Below are 19,506 nucleotides of genomic sequence, written 5' to 3'. Positions count from 1 at the left end.
ATAGCAACTTTTTAATGAAAAATTAAATTAAAAGAATTACAAGATTGATTAAAATTATTAGCATTCCTAAAATAAATACCGTAAAATTCGTTGCAATTTGTATTTGAAAATAAAGGTAAATATTATGAATATTAAGTTTTTCATCATGGTTGTATAGTTTCACATAATAGATATTTTCACTATGTATACGATAGGCCTAGTATTTGAATTACAATACAATACAACCAGTATTAAATACGTTAAATAATAAATCAGTGCCAGTCGATTGTTGTTATTTTGACGTTATTTCGCGCAAACAATTATGCCTAGGCCTACCACCATTAACTATAAGATTCACATTTTGATCTAGGCTAGGCCTAGCCTATACCTACTGGATGTGATTGCGGGAAATTCAGTGGTATGGTATTTGGAAGGAGAAGAATGTTATTAACTGATTTTTACCAATGCACAATGTAACTTGTATGACTCATGTAGGCCTAGGCCTATTACCGTGCTTAGTCAGCTACAGTTTCAGATCACAGCGATTGACTTCTATACTAACAATCAAAATCAATATATTAAATGTACAATCATATGTTTACGTCACAATGTGCTTTTATCAACTTGTATTGTGTGACGCGGCATTGTTCGAAACGCGAAAGAGCGTAACCGCGCAATATTCGCTACAACTAAATCCTTTTTCTATTGTGTTACGCTACTGGTTGCTGGGACAATTGTATACTTAGTAGTATCCACTCTGAATTTGTTTTGTACACTAACGATTCTTAAGCCTCCCTTAAATATTTACACTTTATTGTGTTCTCATTGACTGAGCATTGATTTCAAATAACACTGAAGAGCAGAACTATTAATGTAATTGTAAATTTATTTTTCCTGATTTATAAGTCTGGCCAATAAGTCAAACTTATTAGGATAGGCCTAGGCTAACTAGCCTACCCGTCAAATCCCAGGACCAGAGGGAGTATAGGGGCCTAAACAAGCAGTAGGCCTAGGCTAGTATTGGGGGGCAAGCAGGTCAAACTTAATTTTGATTGTCGTGTTTTGGAATTACTATAATGTCGGTGGGAGAGGAAGAAGAAATAGTCTGCACAGATCAATCAGCAGATACAAGTGAAATGGTAATGTTTTGTTTGTTTTTCTGTGGGGGTCATAACATGAACAAATGATAGGCATAGGGTATACATTACCGTGGGTCATTACTACACCCGCAATACAAATATGTATTCCTAGGGTATGTAACTTGTTAATAAATGTTTAAAACAAGAATTTCACAGACAAACGGCGTTTAGGTCACAGAAAGGTTCTGGCACAATCTATTTCGCCAAAACTTGTTATTTTCCTAAATTAAATTTATCGATAAAGAATCAGTATCCACTTTATCAAAAAAAGGTTCTGGGGTGTTTAGCAAAACAAAAAATGTAAACTTGTTTTATGTGAATGATCAATACGTAAGTTAAAATAATGTTTAATTAAGTAAAAATATTTCGGCGCATTACCAGCAATTCTAGGCCTAGGACTAGCCTAGATGACATTGTATGATCTGGTTTGATAAATATCATAGCATCAGTTTTACACTTAAAGCACATCTTAAATTTCTTGACGGTAGCAAAAAAAAATTATAAGTATGATTTGAATATGCCTCTGCCAGAGTATACGTGGTAAATTTTATATTTTCTAAATTAAAGTTGAAATGTTTCTTTATTCTCTATTCTGTATTTTAATAATATGTTCACGTTTTGAGAAGAACCAGATAAATATATTACAATAAAACTAATTCCAAATATATCCAGGCATACTAACCAGTACCGGATCACATGTATTAGGCTCCACCATTGTCTATAACGGACTCATTAATAGTTAATCATATCCATTGTATATTGTGTCCTGATCAATATCCATTGACGACTCCTGGAGTTAACTATGTTAAGATACAATCGCGTTACAGGGGTAAGTGTTAAAATGGTTGCCCAGAATATTTCGACATTCTATTGTTCGGCTCAACGTCAATGCTGGCAGCCTTAACATAACTTTCTGATTTCAAAAATAAACCAGCAGGTGGCCTATCTTTGACTGGCCCTGATTAAAAGTGAGCTATTCTTAAGTCTATTGTCTCCAACTGTAGAAACTAAATCTCAATCACTCTACTAACAATAACTTCCTTCGTTACAAAATCACACCATCAACTTCGTTACCATCAGCAGCACAACCGTCACTGTAGCCGCAATAGAACCATCACCACAACTCTTTACTGTCACCACACACCGTTCATCAATACAACCAAGACAACCAACATATCCAACCGTTACCATCAGCAGCACAACCGTCACCGTAGCCGCAATAGAACCATCACCACAACTCTTTACTGTCACCACACCGTTCATCAATACAACCAAGACAACCAACATATCCAACCATTACCATCAGCAGCACAACCGTCACCGTAGCCGCAAATAGAACCATCACCACAACTCTTTACTGTCACCACACCGTTCATCAATACAACCAACATATCCAACCGTTACCACAAGCATGGAGGTACAGTATACCTCCATGCCACAACCATCAACGTCCTTAATCACCAAGCACCACATCCCAATCACAATGAGAACCGCTCCACAAGCAGAATCATCAGTGTTGTTACCATAACTAAAACCGTTATCAACACCCTTTACCACAACTACATTTATCACTATCAACATACCACCTACACCTACAATTATTACCTAAAAAGTAGGCCTACATTAATGAATATGAACAGCAACTGTTACAAACCCATCAGATTGCTAATAATGATGACATAAATAAGTATACTGGTTATGCAGTAGGACGGTTTTATGTCTAATAACAAGAAACTGCGGGGCTGTTTCATAACAAGGAACGGTAACATGCCATATCATAGTTATAGCACGTGTCACTGAATAAAGAGGCAATGTAACCTCAGGAAGCATTTATAGTAATCCATTTGAGAGAAAGGTTGTATCAGTTGTGACAAGAAAACACTGGTTGTTTTATTGTTGCTAGACATGATATAACGTCATACGGTATGAGAATCGGGTGGAATAATGTTTATATATATGATAATCATTGTGTAACAATACCCTTTGTATCTAAAGCTGTACTTCTTATATCAAGTTATCAATAATATATTGATCAATAGTTTCAATAATTCAAGCGTCATAACAGCTCGTGTAAAAGTCAACTTAATTCAGGTATGAAATTACTGAACAACAATGCTCATATTATTCTCATATAAAGACTAAATTAGATCAATGGAATATAATGTACGGTCTCTTAGCGACGATACACAGAAAGTATAGATCACAATCAAGCGAGTAGATGGAGTTATGAAATATAACAATAAATTATTTGAAACCAAATTATTATTGCATTGAAAATGGAGTCACGAAAATTACCGAAACAGCAACGGAGAAAAATAATACAAAAGGTAGGAATAAAATAACATGTATTATACTAAATTATTAAAACTATTAAATAATATATTGATGAATTATTTTTTGTTATTATGAGCAAAACGTTACTTTAAAGAAACAATAATGAAGTATTTATTGACGCAACTGCAATTTTGAGTTGTTTTTTTTTCTACAAAAGCAAAATATGTTACTCTCAGAACAACCAATCTATTAATAATTTGAACATTATAAATATAAAAATGTGTAATCGCTTTCGATTAAAAAAGTCCGATTGTCAATGCTGTTTTAATTAATAGTCTTTTTGGGATGTTATCCTTTAGCTCTATGATACAGCATACATGTACATCATATGTTCCAACTGTATCATAAGGATTATTTGTAAGGGTAAGTTGTTATGCCAGCCAGCAACATTATTTGTAAGGTTAAGATGTTATGCTTGCCAGCAACATTATAGTTTTGTATACAGAATGCAAAAATAAAAGCGAGCGAATTATTATAATAAATTACTTTTTCGAGGCCGCGTAAAATTCAATTTCTAAAAATGTCTGGAGGCCTAAAAGTATTTATTAAAACGAATAAACATATTTTTATAAGGATATTATTCTTTAATAATAATAACAAATTAAATTTAGTTAAAAAGCGTCACATGTTACAAGTGTATCATGGAATAGTTTATGTTAGTTTTTGTAGGCTACAGCAACAATTGCCTCATTTAAATACAACTGTGTAGTAGGTATAGTACTCTAGGCTTTCATTACAGTTCTGATGGTGAGAATAGATTTCTCGAAACATGTAATTTTGGTGGTATTATACAATGAATAATTGTATGACAGCATGCAGAAGAAAAAAATTATTAATTATGAATTTCTCTTTCGTGGGCACTTACAAATTACCAAACACATTGTATTGCCAATAAAATATAAATGAACATGATCAGTATAAGGGAAGCGTCGTCGTCACACAAGATATGCATGAATATTAATGAGTTAAGACTGAACGAAAGAAAAGGAAATATACATTATACAATAACAACGTGCCGGGTTCTTTCATTATTTTTCGATTGTTAGGATTAAGAAGAATAGGAACATAATATCAACTTGTCAATAGCTTCTAGATGGATTCATTATTTTGAGAGAACATACAATAACGACATTTTGCAGGACGGAGATCGATCAATTTGAGGAGGAATGAATGCATTTGCACAATCGTTTCATTTGCAGCCACTGCTACTAGGCTTACAAATAGTAGGCCAGCCACTGCCCCACTAGGCTTACAAATAGTAGGCCAGCCACTGCTACTAGGCTTACAAATAGTAGGCCTACGAATTTGTTCAACAGTTTATTTCAAACAAAATGTTCAATATATAAAGTCAGATCTTTCCCTAGTTTAAATTGTTGTTCTCAATATAATTGTGTTATTATAGGAACATTTTTAAAAAATCAATTTTTATGTTTTATATTTTCAATGCTTTTTTATAATTTTATCAAACTTCTTACGACATCTTCCGAACTTTTAGTTTTTGTCATACAGTACACCCGTCATGTTTATATTACCATATTTTATAATAGTACGCAGATGTCTTTATGTATTTTTGTAAAGAAAAAAAATTATAAATAAAATGCATATGACAATTGATAGAAACACATTTGTGTACACTGATAGTCAGAGGCGGATGAAAAACACGAATTCCGTGGTTTAGCGGAATTTCTCAAATGAACGAAGGAACAAAACTGGTGCTGCATAGTTCATGTTTATTGTGCTTACGTCACCGGTATCCGCTAAAAATAAAGTAAACAGTCAATTAAATAAAGTGTTTTTATCAAAATAGTTTATTTATGACCAGAGACTGAGGCGGACATAAACTTGTGTGAATGAGATTGGTTCATTTAACAGGACTTTGGAACAATCTATGGGTTTATTATGTTGACTTTGTGGTTTGTGTTGCGCCTTGGTTATTATCGCCAGTTTTTATCATTTCATCTATTAGCTACATAATGGTGAGTTGCAGGTAAACAGTGATAAGCCGGAATATGAGGACGAGTCGACCGAAACGAGCAACCGTAGACTGTCCAGTCTACCACTTTCCAGTGTCCATCTAGATCGGAATATGAACAGTTTGATCAAAGAGACACCTCTTAAGGATGATGATAGCGACAGTGGATGGGACACGGACTTGGAGATTGATGGGTTAGGTAAGTTCAACATCGAGATATTATTTTATGTAAGCTGTTTATTAAGGGCGTGTATTGGGGTAAAAAAAAGTATATGAACATTTCGAATAACTTGAGAACTGTGGAAAGCCCATAGCGTAGAGCAAATCGAAATCAATTTTCATCAATTTAATTATGTTGTAAAAAGTACCGTTTTGCTTTTATTATCGCTAAAAATGTACTTTTATACGTTTATATTTCAAGTTGTTTCAAGTTATGTTGTGTGTTTAATAATTATTAGTTATCCGCATTGAGCGGATAACTCCTTGTAACTGTCCTGTTTCATCATCTTTTTTTTTTTTTTCTGTATTCTTCTTTCTTTCTGTCATTTTTGTGTCTCGCGTAACTCAAAAACGTGTAAACATAACATTTCATAACTTTGTCAACATGTGGGCATTTACGTGAAATTGTGCACCTCCTATTTTTGAATGACGTCAGAGTTGCGCAACATGACTTACGCGCGTTTTTCCGAATTTCGCGTATTTAACATAGATCGAAAACCATATAACAATTTAATATGAAACTTGAAAAAAGTTTAAGTTATATCTTGCGCTAACTGACTATGGGGAAAAAATGGCATGTTTCACACGAAGTGACGCGCGCACGCGCGTTTAAAATTTCAAAATGCGAAAAATCAATTTCTAATCAACTTTCTACGCGTTTCATGTAATTTTAAGCCTGTAAAAAATTCCCACGCGCGCGCCTTTTTTTACGCGCATGGTGCGAACGTAGCGTTGAAAACAATTTTTTTGTGTGATTTATGTTTTTTCAGCCTTTTCTAGTAATTTTACCAACTTTTAAACAATTTCGATTGAAAATTACGTCATACGGGCACGTTGAATTGAATAATTTACGTGCGTTTTTTATGAAAAAGTTAAAAAATTTGTCAAAATTCGTCAAAATTATGCCTTTTTTTAAACAGTCAAAGATTCTAAACAACGAGGTGAAATTTTTTTTAATTACAAATTCTGGAAGTTGATGAGTTGTAGATATCGGATCATGAATCAATATGGCTAACCGGACTTTGTGACGTCATCGTATGGCCACACGAATGAAAAATATAGGATTTTTGTCTCTTTCGTTATTGCTCATCATATTCAATGGAGCGCATCACGCCTATCTGTATTCCTTTTTCTCCGAGATTTTAATATTGTCTAGGTCAATCAACTATCTTTCGCATGAGTTAAAAATATTTTAATTTTTATGACGTCATCATGCCTAAAAATTATAATTAACAGGGTTATTAATTTCATCTTTACAGTAAATTTTAATCTGTTATAGCTCGTAAGAATAAAAAGTGATGATTATGATTAAAACGTTTTCTGGAAGCTATTGGACTGTAGATACGAATTAATGTGAACATTTTGCCAATCGGATGTTGTGAAGTCATCCTATGGCCAGTTGAATAAAAAAAGTCGTATTTTCATATTTTGCGTCATGGTTCATCATATTTAAACGAGCACGCATCCATATTCTACGTATTCAAATTTCTTCTACACGTTAATATGTTGTTGGTGAGATAATGTCCTTCCGAAATTGCTATCTTAGTGTTTAATTTTAATATCGTCGCCATGTTAAAAATTGGAATAAACGGTGGGTCCCGTAATTTCACCTATTCTACACTGTATGTAATATGTATACAGATTATACTGCATATACTATATGACACAAAATAGACAGAATTCAGCACTAACAAGATATGATATTCTTCAGTTCAGGTCATAATGCCATAATCTTTTTCTGTGTGCAATATTCCACCGTATGACGTGCACGTGGCGTTTGTCGTGCGGATAACTAACTCGTCAAAGTGACGAGTTTCATGTCTAGTATTATTATTGTTTTTAACAACATTCCATAACTAGCAAATGGATGCGCATTGTACGCAAATCACGTAAAAACCACTTATGATTATTGAACAACTTTCCAGGTTTTGTGTCCCGCGTGTTATCTACAGATACTGTATTTGTTGCCATGACAATCTCTATGGAGACGTATACAATGCGAATTTTGATAACAACGATTATTAATTTCAATGGGTTCATTTAAAAATAGTTTAAAACTGATTTGCAGCAACCGTTTCAAATCATAGTGATGATGCATGGCTATTAAAGATATGCCTTGAAACTACTCTTTTCAAAGATTAATCTTAAGCTATATTTGTAACAATCGCCAAAAACAATCAATAAGAAAAGAATAACGAAGCAAACGTGATAGCACACCGTACATTTCAATAAGCCCTGCATGTGGTAGAAAATAACAACACACTGATGATGATTAAAAACGTCGCGTGTGTTTTTTGGAAGAGAAAAGACGCACTATTTCTAACGATTCCAACTATTGATGAAATTAAAAGAGAGAGAGAGAGAGAAAAAAAAAGAATGAGTGTCGATCACTATCCTTTGTAGATATAGGAATGTTTAGAAAGACAACAATATTGTCCATAATTCATTTCAGATTCATAATGATGACGTTTTAAGTATCTTATCTATACAGAAACTATACATTGAAATTTTAAATTAATCAGTCTGTGTGTTTGTGTCCGTTAATGAATTTGTAATTTTTATCATTCATTTAGGGCTAGCTCGCCACAAAGCCGTTTGATTAATAGAATTTCTGTTTTTCATCTGGCGTTACTTTTTGAGTTTTGCCCTCTTCCTTCATATTACAATTTATATTGGATATTTGTTCTTATTTTATGTGGAAGAAATAAATGTTGATTTGATTGATTGATTGAGTGAGTGAGTGAAATCTTCCCTGATTTAATGCATCTATTCCTCTGAACAGACAACTAATGAGTTTTATTTCCATCGTTTGAAGGCGAGGTTTCCAAAGTATCTTTCGACGCATCCGGTAAGAAGGTGTACCAGCAAGCATGTACGGACCTGGGCGTTATACCTGTGTCTCACTTTATGCGCCACATGCAAAGCTCAAAGGTTGTGATGAAACATCATGGGTTAGGCCCTACTGGTGCTAAAGCCATTGCAATTCCGCTTGTGGTAAGATTTTATGAAATATTCTCAATGTAAATCTAATAATACAACTAATGTATTTAGCTATTTTAATGAGTTGTGAATACATGTACAATGTTGGCAGATCGGATATTATGTTATAATAAACTTAACTTGTGGTTATTATCTTGCTTTTCCATGTTCAATTCTCTAACAAACATTTTAATATATTGAGATTTAATCATTTAAGTATGTGTTCTTTCCTTTTTTACCTCTATTGTTATTGTATAAGTACAGCAATTGTGTAAATCAAAGTGTTTATATTAATGTTTATTTATTTCCTATAGACAAACACAACCATTTTAACATTAGATCTGGAAGATAACTGGATAGAGAGTGATGGTGCCATATACATTGCTGACATGATGAAAGAAAACTGTTATATTGCACACTTGGTAAGAAAACATAAACCAGTCAAAATAAAGTATTATGTATGGATCATGTTCGAAATTGTTCTACTGCAGTTGCTGCAGTAACTACAGTTTCTTACTACTGCAATGATTTTGTTTATTGTATGATGCAGTCCCTCCACATCTGCACAGAAAAGCTTGTTAAGTGATTGCATGAACAGATTAATAAGTTAACAATGTAGTTAGTACTGCAGTAGAATAATCTTCACATGTTCCCTTAGCTTTTATTTATTTTTTTCTAATTAGCAATACCATACAAAACAAGTTCCTTATTAAAAAAATACAGGTTCCCAGTTAATCCATGACCTACTGTAACTTGGTATATATTGTTGTTTTGCCTTTTACTTATAGCGTTTAAAACTAATTTACTGATAGTTTGCCGCTATTGGCCTTAGCATTGTGTGTCATTTTATTATTATTAACATAATAAATTATTATCAAAATATCACAATAAAAAAAGTCTTTTTAAACTGAAATTCCTTCCTAGGATTTTAATATAGTTGGTTGAATTTTCGGCATGGCGAATAACATTATTTCTGCCATATATAAAGTATATTTAATCGTAATTTTCCAGCCCACATCTATTTAGCATTGCACTTCTAACATTTGGTTTCAGTAGAAATCTACAATAGAATAAAAAAATATATATATTTAGAACTGAAAGATAGGTGACAGAAGAAGAGAGGATTGGTTTATTATGCTCTTTTCACTTCACATAAATTTATCATCAGAACAAAAATTGTTTGTCATCCTTGAAATTATTTATCATTCTAGAATCTAAGTGAGAACAAAATTGGCAGCAAAGGTGCACCAGCTATGTGTGAAATGCTACATGACAACCAGAGTCTACGCAAGGTCATTTTGTCAGGTAGAAATAACAAATATTTTGTTAAAATACTTATAGTCAAAAAAAGACTGTAACTAAGCTTATCTAGAACATATAAAGAGTATTGAATAGTGAAAATTATTGAAATTGAATTGAAAATAGTGAAAATGATCTTGCTTGTTACGAACTATTTGTTACGGTTTTCAAATCTTTCCACAAAATGGGAGAAAATCCTGGTTTAGTGTGATTTTTCGTTTTCTTTGTTTTTTATGGAATTTTGTTATTCTGAAATAAATTGATCAATCAATCAATTTGGATTGATTTGTAGGAAACGGATTTGGAGATAGAGATGCTGAACACTTTGCATATGCACTTCAGGTGAGTACTGTACTCAACAGTTTCTACTATTCTTGGATTCAAATAATCAAACTTAATTACTAGCAGAAGTACATGGAGTACTCAGTCAATACACGCTTTATAGCAACACATTAATATCTGTAATGCGCCAATACTCATGTAATTATTATTAATGTTATTGGCCTGAATATTTCAATAACAAGGATGAATAACAAAAGCACTGAATGAATGCAACTAAAAAAAATGTATAAAAATAGACCAACATTAATGAGATTGTATGAAAATATAATACATCAATAATAATAGAACAAGGCCATATGTACATGGCTGCAGTCGCATGCTCAAATTTGAGTTAGTGTTTACCGACCGACCAACAAACCTACCGACCGTTTGCAGGCGACTAAAAAAAATAAAATTGTAAGAGATTAATAATTTAGGAAAACAAGCACAGATTTCTTGTCTTAAGGAGAGCATATTATGATTTAGAAATTAAGAAAAGTAAAATTCAGTCTTTTATTTTAAACACATGATTGTTTCGGAGTCTCAAAACAAACGTAGGCCCCAACTATAATAAACTGAATTGACTGGTCGATATGGATAAAAAAGAAAGAAATTCGCACTGAAAGTAAAGTACAGTATACAAATGTTCTGGAAACTACTACTATTTCAAACAAATAACTTTTCTTTTTCACAGAGCAACTACAGCAAGGTCAAAGAGTTAAACTTAAGCCACAACGAATTTTCAGAAATTGGTGGTGAAATTCTTGGCCCAGCCATTGGTAAGAAATCCTGCCATTAGACATTATAAAGACCCTGTGTTTGAAATCTTTCTTGCCAATTTCAATGTTATTTTTCACATAAATTTACTCATGTCAATTAATTAGTCATCCAAATGGATTAATACATTTTACTTCGATTAAATGTCTTCCAAATCCCATAAACAAATATTTTTAGAAAATAAATGTGCTAAACTTTATAAATATTATATTTATATTTCTACCATAGCAACAAATGAGACTTTAGAAGTGTTAGATCTCAGTTGGAACCACATTAGAAGGAAAGGTGCAATCAGTATATGTAGAGGATTAGCTGTAAGTACTAGTTGATGTTTTTATTTCAGACATTGCTTGCTTTTTTGCAAAAAAGTATTTCACAAGCCACATTATCAATTAAAACACCTAATATGGACAATTGATCATTTTTTTTTATCTGAATTAACAAATATTTGTATCATTATATTTTAAAGGAAAATATAGGAATCAAAATTCTAAATATATCATGGAATGGATTGGCCAATGAGGGTGCTCTAGCAATGGCGGAAGCTTTGAAATTCAACAGCAATCTCATTGAATTAGATCTGAGCAATAATAGAATAACTAATGAGGGCGCTATTTTACTTTCTAAAGGATTGGAAATAAACGACACATTAAAATTGATAAAGGTAAGGATTGTCCAATGGAAACTGTCAAACAAATTTTATACAGACTTTACAGTATAAATTATTAATTTATTTGAATCTAAAAACATGTTGTAATTAAGTTTTTGCAATGTATAATGTCCATCAATATTTATATTAATAATTATAATATATTTTAAAGTCAGGTGAACTTTTAATATAATGTCAAATACAAGTAACAATTCATCCAAATATGAGTAAATTGTTAACACATTTTCACATTTCTGTAGCACAATTTCATAATTAGTTACATTTAAGTTCAGCTAGCAGCAGTATTAAAAATATTGTAATTTTTGTTGGTATTTTGGCAGCTGGTATGCAGATATACAAATGAAATCAATTGAATAAACAAAGTTATAACTGTTAGAGTATAAAATGTATTTATAATATGAGTGTTTAAATAAGCCAAAATCTGTAGTTATGAAATCAATATTTAGAAAACACAACACAGTGGTGTGCGCTATGTGGCTACATAAGGCCTACTGGACAAGTATGTCATTGAAATTATTTTAATACTACTATATATCTCGGGAATTTTCCAAAGTGGTTAGAATGCATGGTCATTACAAATTATTTTCAATATTTAAATAAATTTTTAAAACACACTTCTATAATTGGAAAAATAGACAAATACCGTAATATTTTGCTAATTGATTAGCCTCTACTACTAGTGTATTAAATTTCAATAAGGTCTCAAATCAATTTACATATTCTTTTTCTTTTAATCTTTAAAACTGTAAATAAATTCTAATTATAATCTTATCAATATTTTTTTTTTGAGTGAATCTATATTAATCAAATGAATAAATATATTATAATTATTGGATAACAAATAAAATAATGTCTTTTGTCTTAACAGCTTGGTTTGAATCCTATAACAGCAGCTGGTGCGCATGCATTGCTGTTAGCCTTGCGTGCCAATACGAATAGCGCACTTATTGATTTGGATCTCACGGTGAGAACTATTTTTATATTTATACTAAGTCTGCAGTGTTAAGTAGGTGAACAAGTCTCTTTCCTGATTAATTGAACTATACATAAAATGTCGTACAAAATTCAAATTGTAGATGTATTCATGGATGATTTCAATATTCTTTAAACCATTCTACAGTTTTTAGTTTACAGAAAATTAGTCTAATTAGTCTGTTGGCAGATTTAGGCCAACTTTTCTTGCCAAACTTGGAGTTTGCAAACTCAAAAGTTTGAAAACTCTGTGTAAACTAATTGTACTAAAATTACTCAAATCATCTTCATTACCTAACAATATTATTATTGAATATCTCAGGACATTATGGTGAACAAGGATTTCCAAGATCTGTTAAAAGAAATTCAAGAATTGCGTCCTGACTTCAAAGTGTTTTATAAGGGTGCATTTGGAGCATTCAAAAAGAAAGAAAAAGAAAGACCAGATCCACTGAAGATGCTTCGAGACTACATTGACAAAAACAACATGCGTGTGTGGGATTTGTTTAAGGCCTATGACAAGGACAAAAGTATGAGCGTCTCTAAAGAAGAATTCAAGAAAGGCATAAGTGTAAGAAAATCTTCTATTTTTTTCCTCTCGTTTTCTGTTTATATTTATTAACATATACATTGTCACACATACTGTAGTGCAATAGTACTTTTATTCAATTCAATGGGGGAAAATAATGCACATCATTTGAAACCAAATCAAATAGTGTATTAGTTATACTGAGGAATTGTTAACAGTACGTATTTCTACATCAAAGTTAGCTATTTGCTTATTTTTATTTTCAATAAATGATACCACAACATTTGAAACAATTATACATTTGTAATGTAAAAGCAATGTGTAAAATATAACAGATGATAATGTCTGTTTAGTTTAGATATAATAATAATAATATCCTGGATTTATATAGCGCCTAATGTAATGAAACCTCTAAGCGCTGAACATTATTACCCCAGTCATTTTTTTGGATCAAATAATATGGGTAAGTCCAGGCGTCCTCAAACTCTTCTTAAACATAATAGGACATTAATGTAAAAATGAATGTTGTATTATTGTAGTCATCAGGAATCCGTATGACTGAGAGCCAGGTGGATGAATTGATGCACACACTTGATAAAGATGGAGATGGTGAAATTGACTTCAGGTTAGTAGGTCAAAGGTTAACCAATCATAATTAATTTGTGTTTTTCCTATTAATTCCTATAAGAAGAGAAATAGAGCAGTGATGTGTTTATTTATTATTCACCTTTTTTTCTTGTCATGGTCAAATAAATTATTGCACAATGTATGTTCTTGTGTTTCTACAGACTTTAGACCATGTAGGCATTAATTAGAATGAATGCCAGAAGTGGTCTAAAAGTACCATTTGAGTCATGTTTGAGAACTTACAAATGTTTTGTCTGTTCTTAATTGTACAACTTAGTATTTGTTACAAATTACTGGGTAAAACATATTCTCACCGTACAGTAGATATAAGGAGGAAAGGTTGCTGTTATTGCAAATTACTAAGAATTCCAGCTCAAATAATGCTGTATTCATTCTTAAATAAACATTATATTTTGTTCATATACAGTCGGTTATTTTTCGTAAATTACTAGTTTACATTACTTTATAGAATGTTTTCTTTTCATTTGATAGAACATTTAGTCAACTAGAAGAAGAAATGTTAAAAGAGTTACCCTAGCCTAGGTTTATGGTTTAGAGACGTCAGGACTACAGAGTGCAGGATAGATTTATTAACATTTACAATATGATTTTAAAAGAAATAGAAAAATTATTAGATATATTTTTTATACTGCTTGGAAAATAAAGGATAAAAAATACACTTTGAATATAGAATTTGTTATAGGATAATAATATATATATAATCAGGAAAAAATTATACAGTACAAAGGAATGAGATACTGTACATACAGTAGGAAGAGATGTCTCACTAAATTACATAGATCTAGTCACCAAATAAATACATACATACAGTAGGCAGAGATGTCTCACTAAATTACATAGATCTAGTCACCAAATAAAATACATACAGTAGGAAGAGATGTCTCACTAAATTACATAGATCTAGTCACCAAATAAAATACATACATACAGTAGGAAGAGATGTCTCACTAAATTACATAGATCTAGTCACCAAATAAAATCAATTACTGTATAATAAGATTTTGGAATATTTAATTAAACAGTTAGATTAAATGAATACTATACAGTATCTTAGAAGAAACAGTGTGCACAATTACACATTTAAATTGTGAGTATATAGCCAATTTGATTTTTAGTAGCGACTATTTTTAATTACTGTACATAACTTTAAAAACTTTCTGCCCATTAGTTTGTTTATAAAATGTATTTGCACAATATGAAAAAAGTTTATTTTTATGATACATTAATTAATAATACCGTATTAATAAACATTTATTACATTTCTATGAAAAAAATGTGAATTTGAAAATTTTATTTTGTATAGTGAGCTTGTGTTTGGACACAAATCATCAAAGGAAACCGCAAGAACTAATCGTAAAGAAAGAATGAGCCGAGTGTTTGACAGACGTTCTGACGCCACATTTATTCCAGTCGCTCAGAAGTTTGTTGATCTCGATATTGACGATGTAACTAAGAACATGTCGGAGGAACGAAGAAATAAACTGAACAAAACATTACGCCCCGACGTAAGCCAATGGGATGATCGTGGACGTAAGGGTCAGGCCGTTGGCGCGGCACTCCGATCTCTCGACGCAACGGTTGATTTGAACAAAGACATAGGAACACAGTATACCAAAGAAGAACGGTTCTTGAGTAAAACAATGGACTTTGCAAGTTTAGTAATTGGTCCTGATAAAAAAGATAAGAAAGTACGTACTAAAGGAAAGAGGTCAACAACCCCAAGAGACTCCTTAATTTCACCTCGTAGAGGTAGTCCATCTAAACTGGATCCACAGCCCCATGAGCTTCTAAATACCTTATAATCACATTTTCTCATAATTTCCTCCGGAACTACTAAAAGGCGAAAGACTCTAGGATCAAAAGGTGTGCTTTTATCAATTCACTACATAGCTGAATCCCCACCCTTCTTTGATTTGATTTATTTTTATACCATAAAGTACAAGTACAAATACAGATAAAAGTGAACAAAAATCACAATCATTTTGTATGGTACCAGGGACAGCCCGAGGGGTCCCCCCCCCCCCACTTCATGTACTGTTTAATACTATAGCCTTTGTCTTGTTTTACGAATAGTCTTTCTACTGCCTGATATTTAGAAGTACTTTCTCCAGACAAAGTAGGAAAGAACAATTTGCAAAGTTAAAGAAAAAAAAATTAATTTCTCAGTGGGAATCCAGACATAACAAGGTATAACAAAACAAATATGTATTTAAATAATAACAAATAACAACAAACTTCTACAGTAACTTTTGGCATTAAATAAATCTTGTCTAGTTGATCAAAATGTGATTATTGTGGTTCTGTATTGAAATCATCAAATTATTCAATATTACAATATATTAATTTTACAATGTAATTTTCTATAATAAAAATATTACAAAAAAATATGATTGAGATATGTTGCTAAGTCTGTACATCTGTGTTATTGTTAACATTGATTCATAATATGTAATTAATAGGCCAAATTAATTTTAAATCAATATTGTATACAGTATGTATACATAGTGAATGTAACATAGGTTTAATAATTCTATATTATTCTAATACCACAGAGTATGCTAAAAAATTCCCTAATGGATTCTTCCATTATTTCATGGGAATTTTAAGTATTTCTTTGTATATATTTACTTAATTAGGCCTGACTGTAATTAGGCCCGACTGTAATTAGGCCTGACTGTAATTAGGCCTGACTGTAATTAGGCCTGACTGTAATTAGGCCTGACTGTAATTAGGCCTGACTGTAATTCTGGAATTTTTTAAATGCAATATATATATATATTTTTTAAATTAGGACAATCATGTATTTAAATTATCTAAATCAATGTAAATAAAAATTGTTTTTTTATGGTATGGAATGATTGTTTGTTTGTTAAAAACATTGTGATGCACTTTTAAGTATGTGCTACAGCATTATTTATAGAACCCACAATAAGGGGACACCTTTAAACTAACAAGTTGTCTCCTTAATAGGGGTGGTCTGTAGCGTTCATTTCACAGAAAAGTGTCCCCTTAACAGGGTGTCCCTAAGTAGGGGTTCTAACTGTATTTAAAACATCACAAAGCTTTGTCATCCAGTATAGAGCTTATTATAAACCCTTTTAAAGTTTATACATTTTACATGAAAAAAACTAAACAAATAAGAAATTGTTCTTACTGATAAAGTAATCAATCCATAGTAAATATCCGTGATGCAATGTCATCTATCAACCAATCAATACCACTGAGAAGATTTAATCCAGTCACTGCACTGCAGCCAATTATCATCCAATGATGTGTTTTAATCTCATCCAAATTCATCGCCTGGAAACATAAGACCATGTAATCAGTTAATAGGCCTATAATAATCACATTCACTTTCTGTTGCAAAGTAAAAGTGGTTTAATTTTTGTGAAATGGAGAACTTCATGACAATGTCTCCTGCAGGAATTAGGAATCAAGTTGACAGGCTTGTAGTTAAACAAATTAAAAATCTAATATAAAAGATATATTTCGATATTTCGAGGGCCTTGAATGATCAGTTCTATTAGGAACTGGATAGGCTACCCTCAGTAAATATGGTAATAAATAAATATATTGTCCCCCTGAACAAAATTTCTTTTTTTTTCAATGTTCTATTGTTGAAATGCCACTGTTATGTTCTATAATATTTATTCACTTATGAATCTAAAAAAAATTATTTACCTGAAAAAATTAAAGCAAAAATGTCAAATTTGGTTGTAAAATTAAACCATTTGTTTTGTCTTTTTATAAGTGAAAACATTAATTTTTAGTGATTAACTTTATCAAAACTACAAAATGGCTTATTCAAATCTTCATTTTATCATGTTTTTGGGGGACAATACATCTTTATATTTAAATTGTTAAATATCACATAGTATATCCAAATCAGTAGACCATACATCATTTAAGGAATAATTATAATAATCACGTCATCCACACACACCTGTCTGATTTCTTCAGGGCTGAGTGATCCTGGAAGGTCTTGCTTGTTGGCAAACACTAACAACGTGGCACCAGCTAATCTCTAAGGTTGAAAGAGAAAGTAAAGGTTTTTCTTGTTAGTTATTTAAAGGTAAAACAACAGTTCCCAGCTAGAATGACTCTTGTCGCTCATGTATCACCCACTAACGTAACAATCAAACACTACTGAGTAGAGTCCAAGGAGCATGGCTACATTTAAGTGGGACTAATTATGAATTTACAGTACTGAATATATCAAATAAAATATATCTAAAGATCTTTTTTTGTGTCAACTTTCTATTAAGGTATAATTATATAACAACAATTTACAACTTTAGAAATTCCAAGGTTAATTGACAAACCTCTTCTTGAAGGAGTTCATGCAATTCTTTCTGACAATCCTGCATACGTCTCTTGTCAGCACTGTCAACAACCCATACCAATCCGTCGGTGCTTTCAAAGTAATTTCTCCAATAAGATCGTAGAGATTTCTGACCTCCTACGTCCCATATATTTAGTTTAAAGCTGTCAAAAATGAAGCAAGAATTATTATAGTCATATTTAATTTATTTTAGTTTTAAAGTTATTTTAAATTTATTATAAAATATTAATGTACTTTATTTAAAATAAAATTCATATCTCAATTGGGTGATTAGGATAGACCTCTGTACAGTAATTGTCACATCTGCATAATTTATACAAAATACAGACTTAGCCTACTGATAGTTAATACAATAGTATAGATCAAATTTAAAATATGTACATGAACAAATCATAAATTACACTTTTAAATCAAATTTATACGTGCAGTCATGTTTTGTAAAAAATAGATAATGAAAATTGCATGTAATAATAATAATTTCAATGTTTAACTTACTCACGGTGTTCCAGTGTTTTTATATTGAAGCCTAAGGTAGGGGATATTGTATTGATGTCTTCACCATTAAACTTCTTAAGAATTGTTGTTTTACCTGCATTATCTAGTCCACTGGATATTTTTTTTAAATCATGTAAAAAAAAGCGGAAAAAAAATCATTTTTAAAAATAGTTTTCTTTTTATCACAATTAATTATCTCAAAAAACAGTATTGAAAATGAAAACACCAAATACTCAAAACGCTAGATGTTAAGTTAGGGCTTACTACTACTAGCCTAGCTAGCAGTAGTGGTACTAGTAGTAGAGAGGGCCTGTCCCTAGCTAGCTAGGCTCTCTAGCTAGGCCTACTCTACCAGGCCTATTTAATAATAAAATAGGCTATTATACGATTATACAGCCTAGCCTAGGGCCTATAGCTTATTTACACACTCCTTTTAACATAGTTTTATGGAACTTACAGCATAAGTAACCGCAACTCTTTTTCTTTTTGCTTCATCTTTCTTAATATGGAATGAAGACCCATATTTAACAATATAATATTAATAATATTAGGCTAATTATGATTGCGAAAAATGGTGGTTCGTTCACTTCTTTTTTTTTGCAGGTCAAAGGTCTTACGCACATACCTCTAACAAAAGTATCATAAAAGTATATTAGGCCCTAGTATTATTTTTTTATCAATCAATCATAATTTAATAAATCAGCAAAGTTTTAAAAATGTTTTTAAAAATAATTTTTTTAAATTTTAGCCTATTAAAATTAGAAATTAAAGCATAATGTTCAGGGCATCGTGTAAATACCGGAAGCAGGTTTTGGCAGTCCGGTGTGCGCC

The 19,506-nt window shown here is 31.6% G+C and overlaps 2 protein-coding genes across 5 annotated transcripts; one reads left to right on the top strand and one right to left on the bottom strand.

Annotated features, from left to right (window-relative positions):
* The first annotated feature begins 726 nt into the window (after positions 1-726).
* Positions 727-16,657, top strand: LOC140059846 (uncharacterized). 3 transcript variants are annotated; one of them, XM_072105793.1, is made up of 13 exons: positions 727-1,118; positions 5,419-5,623; positions 8,459-8,637; positions 8,937-9,044; positions 9,834-9,927; positions 10,214-10,263; positions 10,937-11,021; positions 11,248-11,333; positions 11,489-11,683; positions 12,558-12,653; positions 12,984-13,232; positions 13,730-13,815; positions 14,310-15,089. In XM_072105793.1, the coding sequence occupies exons 1-13, from the start codon at positions 1,056-1,058 to the stop codon at positions 14,353-14,355; spliced, it is 1,542 nt and encodes a 513-aa protein (XP_071961894.1). In that variant the 5' UTR covers positions 727-1,055; the 3' UTR covers positions 14,356-15,089. The 3 variants fall into 3 exon arrangements, with proteins under 3 accessions (XP_071961894.1, XP_071961892.1, XP_071961893.1); XM_072105791.1 differs by lacking the exon at positions 14,310-15,089 and adding an exon at positions 15,142-16,657 and having other exon boundaries at positions 728-1,118; XM_072105792.1 differs by lacking the exons at positions 727-1,118; positions 14,310-15,089 and adding exons at positions 3,322-3,445; positions 15,142-16,657.
* On the bottom strand, positions 9,070-19,272 carry LOC140059847 (ADP-ribosylation factor-like protein 2). 2 transcript variants are annotated; one of them, XM_072105794.1, is made up of 6 exons: positions 19,133-19,272; positions 18,676-18,786; positions 18,161-18,323; positions 17,782-17,862; positions 16,993-17,138; positions 9,070-9,682 (listed from the first exon to the last, which is right to left on the bottom strand). In XM_072105794.1, exons 1-5 carry the CDS (start codon positions 19,195-19,197, stop codon positions 17,004-17,006), a joined length of 555 nt encoding a protein of 184 aa, XP_071961895.1. In that variant the 5' UTR covers positions 19,198-19,272; the 3' UTR covers positions 9,070-9,682; positions 16,993-17,003. The 2 variants fall into 2 exon arrangements, with proteins under 2 accessions (XP_071961895.1, XP_071961897.1); XM_072105796.1 differs by lacking the exon at positions 9,070-9,682 and adding an exon at positions 13,325-13,871.
* Between the last annotated feature and the right edge of the window lie 234 nt (positions 19,273-19,506).

The sequence above is a fragment of the Antedon mediterranea genome, chromosome 10 (assembly GCF_964355755.1).
Source record: "Antedon mediterranea chromosome 10, ecAntMedi1.1, whole genome shotgun sequence".
NCBI classification, from domain to species: domain Eukaryota; kingdom Metazoa; phylum Echinodermata; class Crinoidea; order Comatulida; family Antedonidae; genus Antedon; species Antedon mediterranea.
This window is presented reverse-complemented; position numbering and strand designations above follow the sequence as displayed.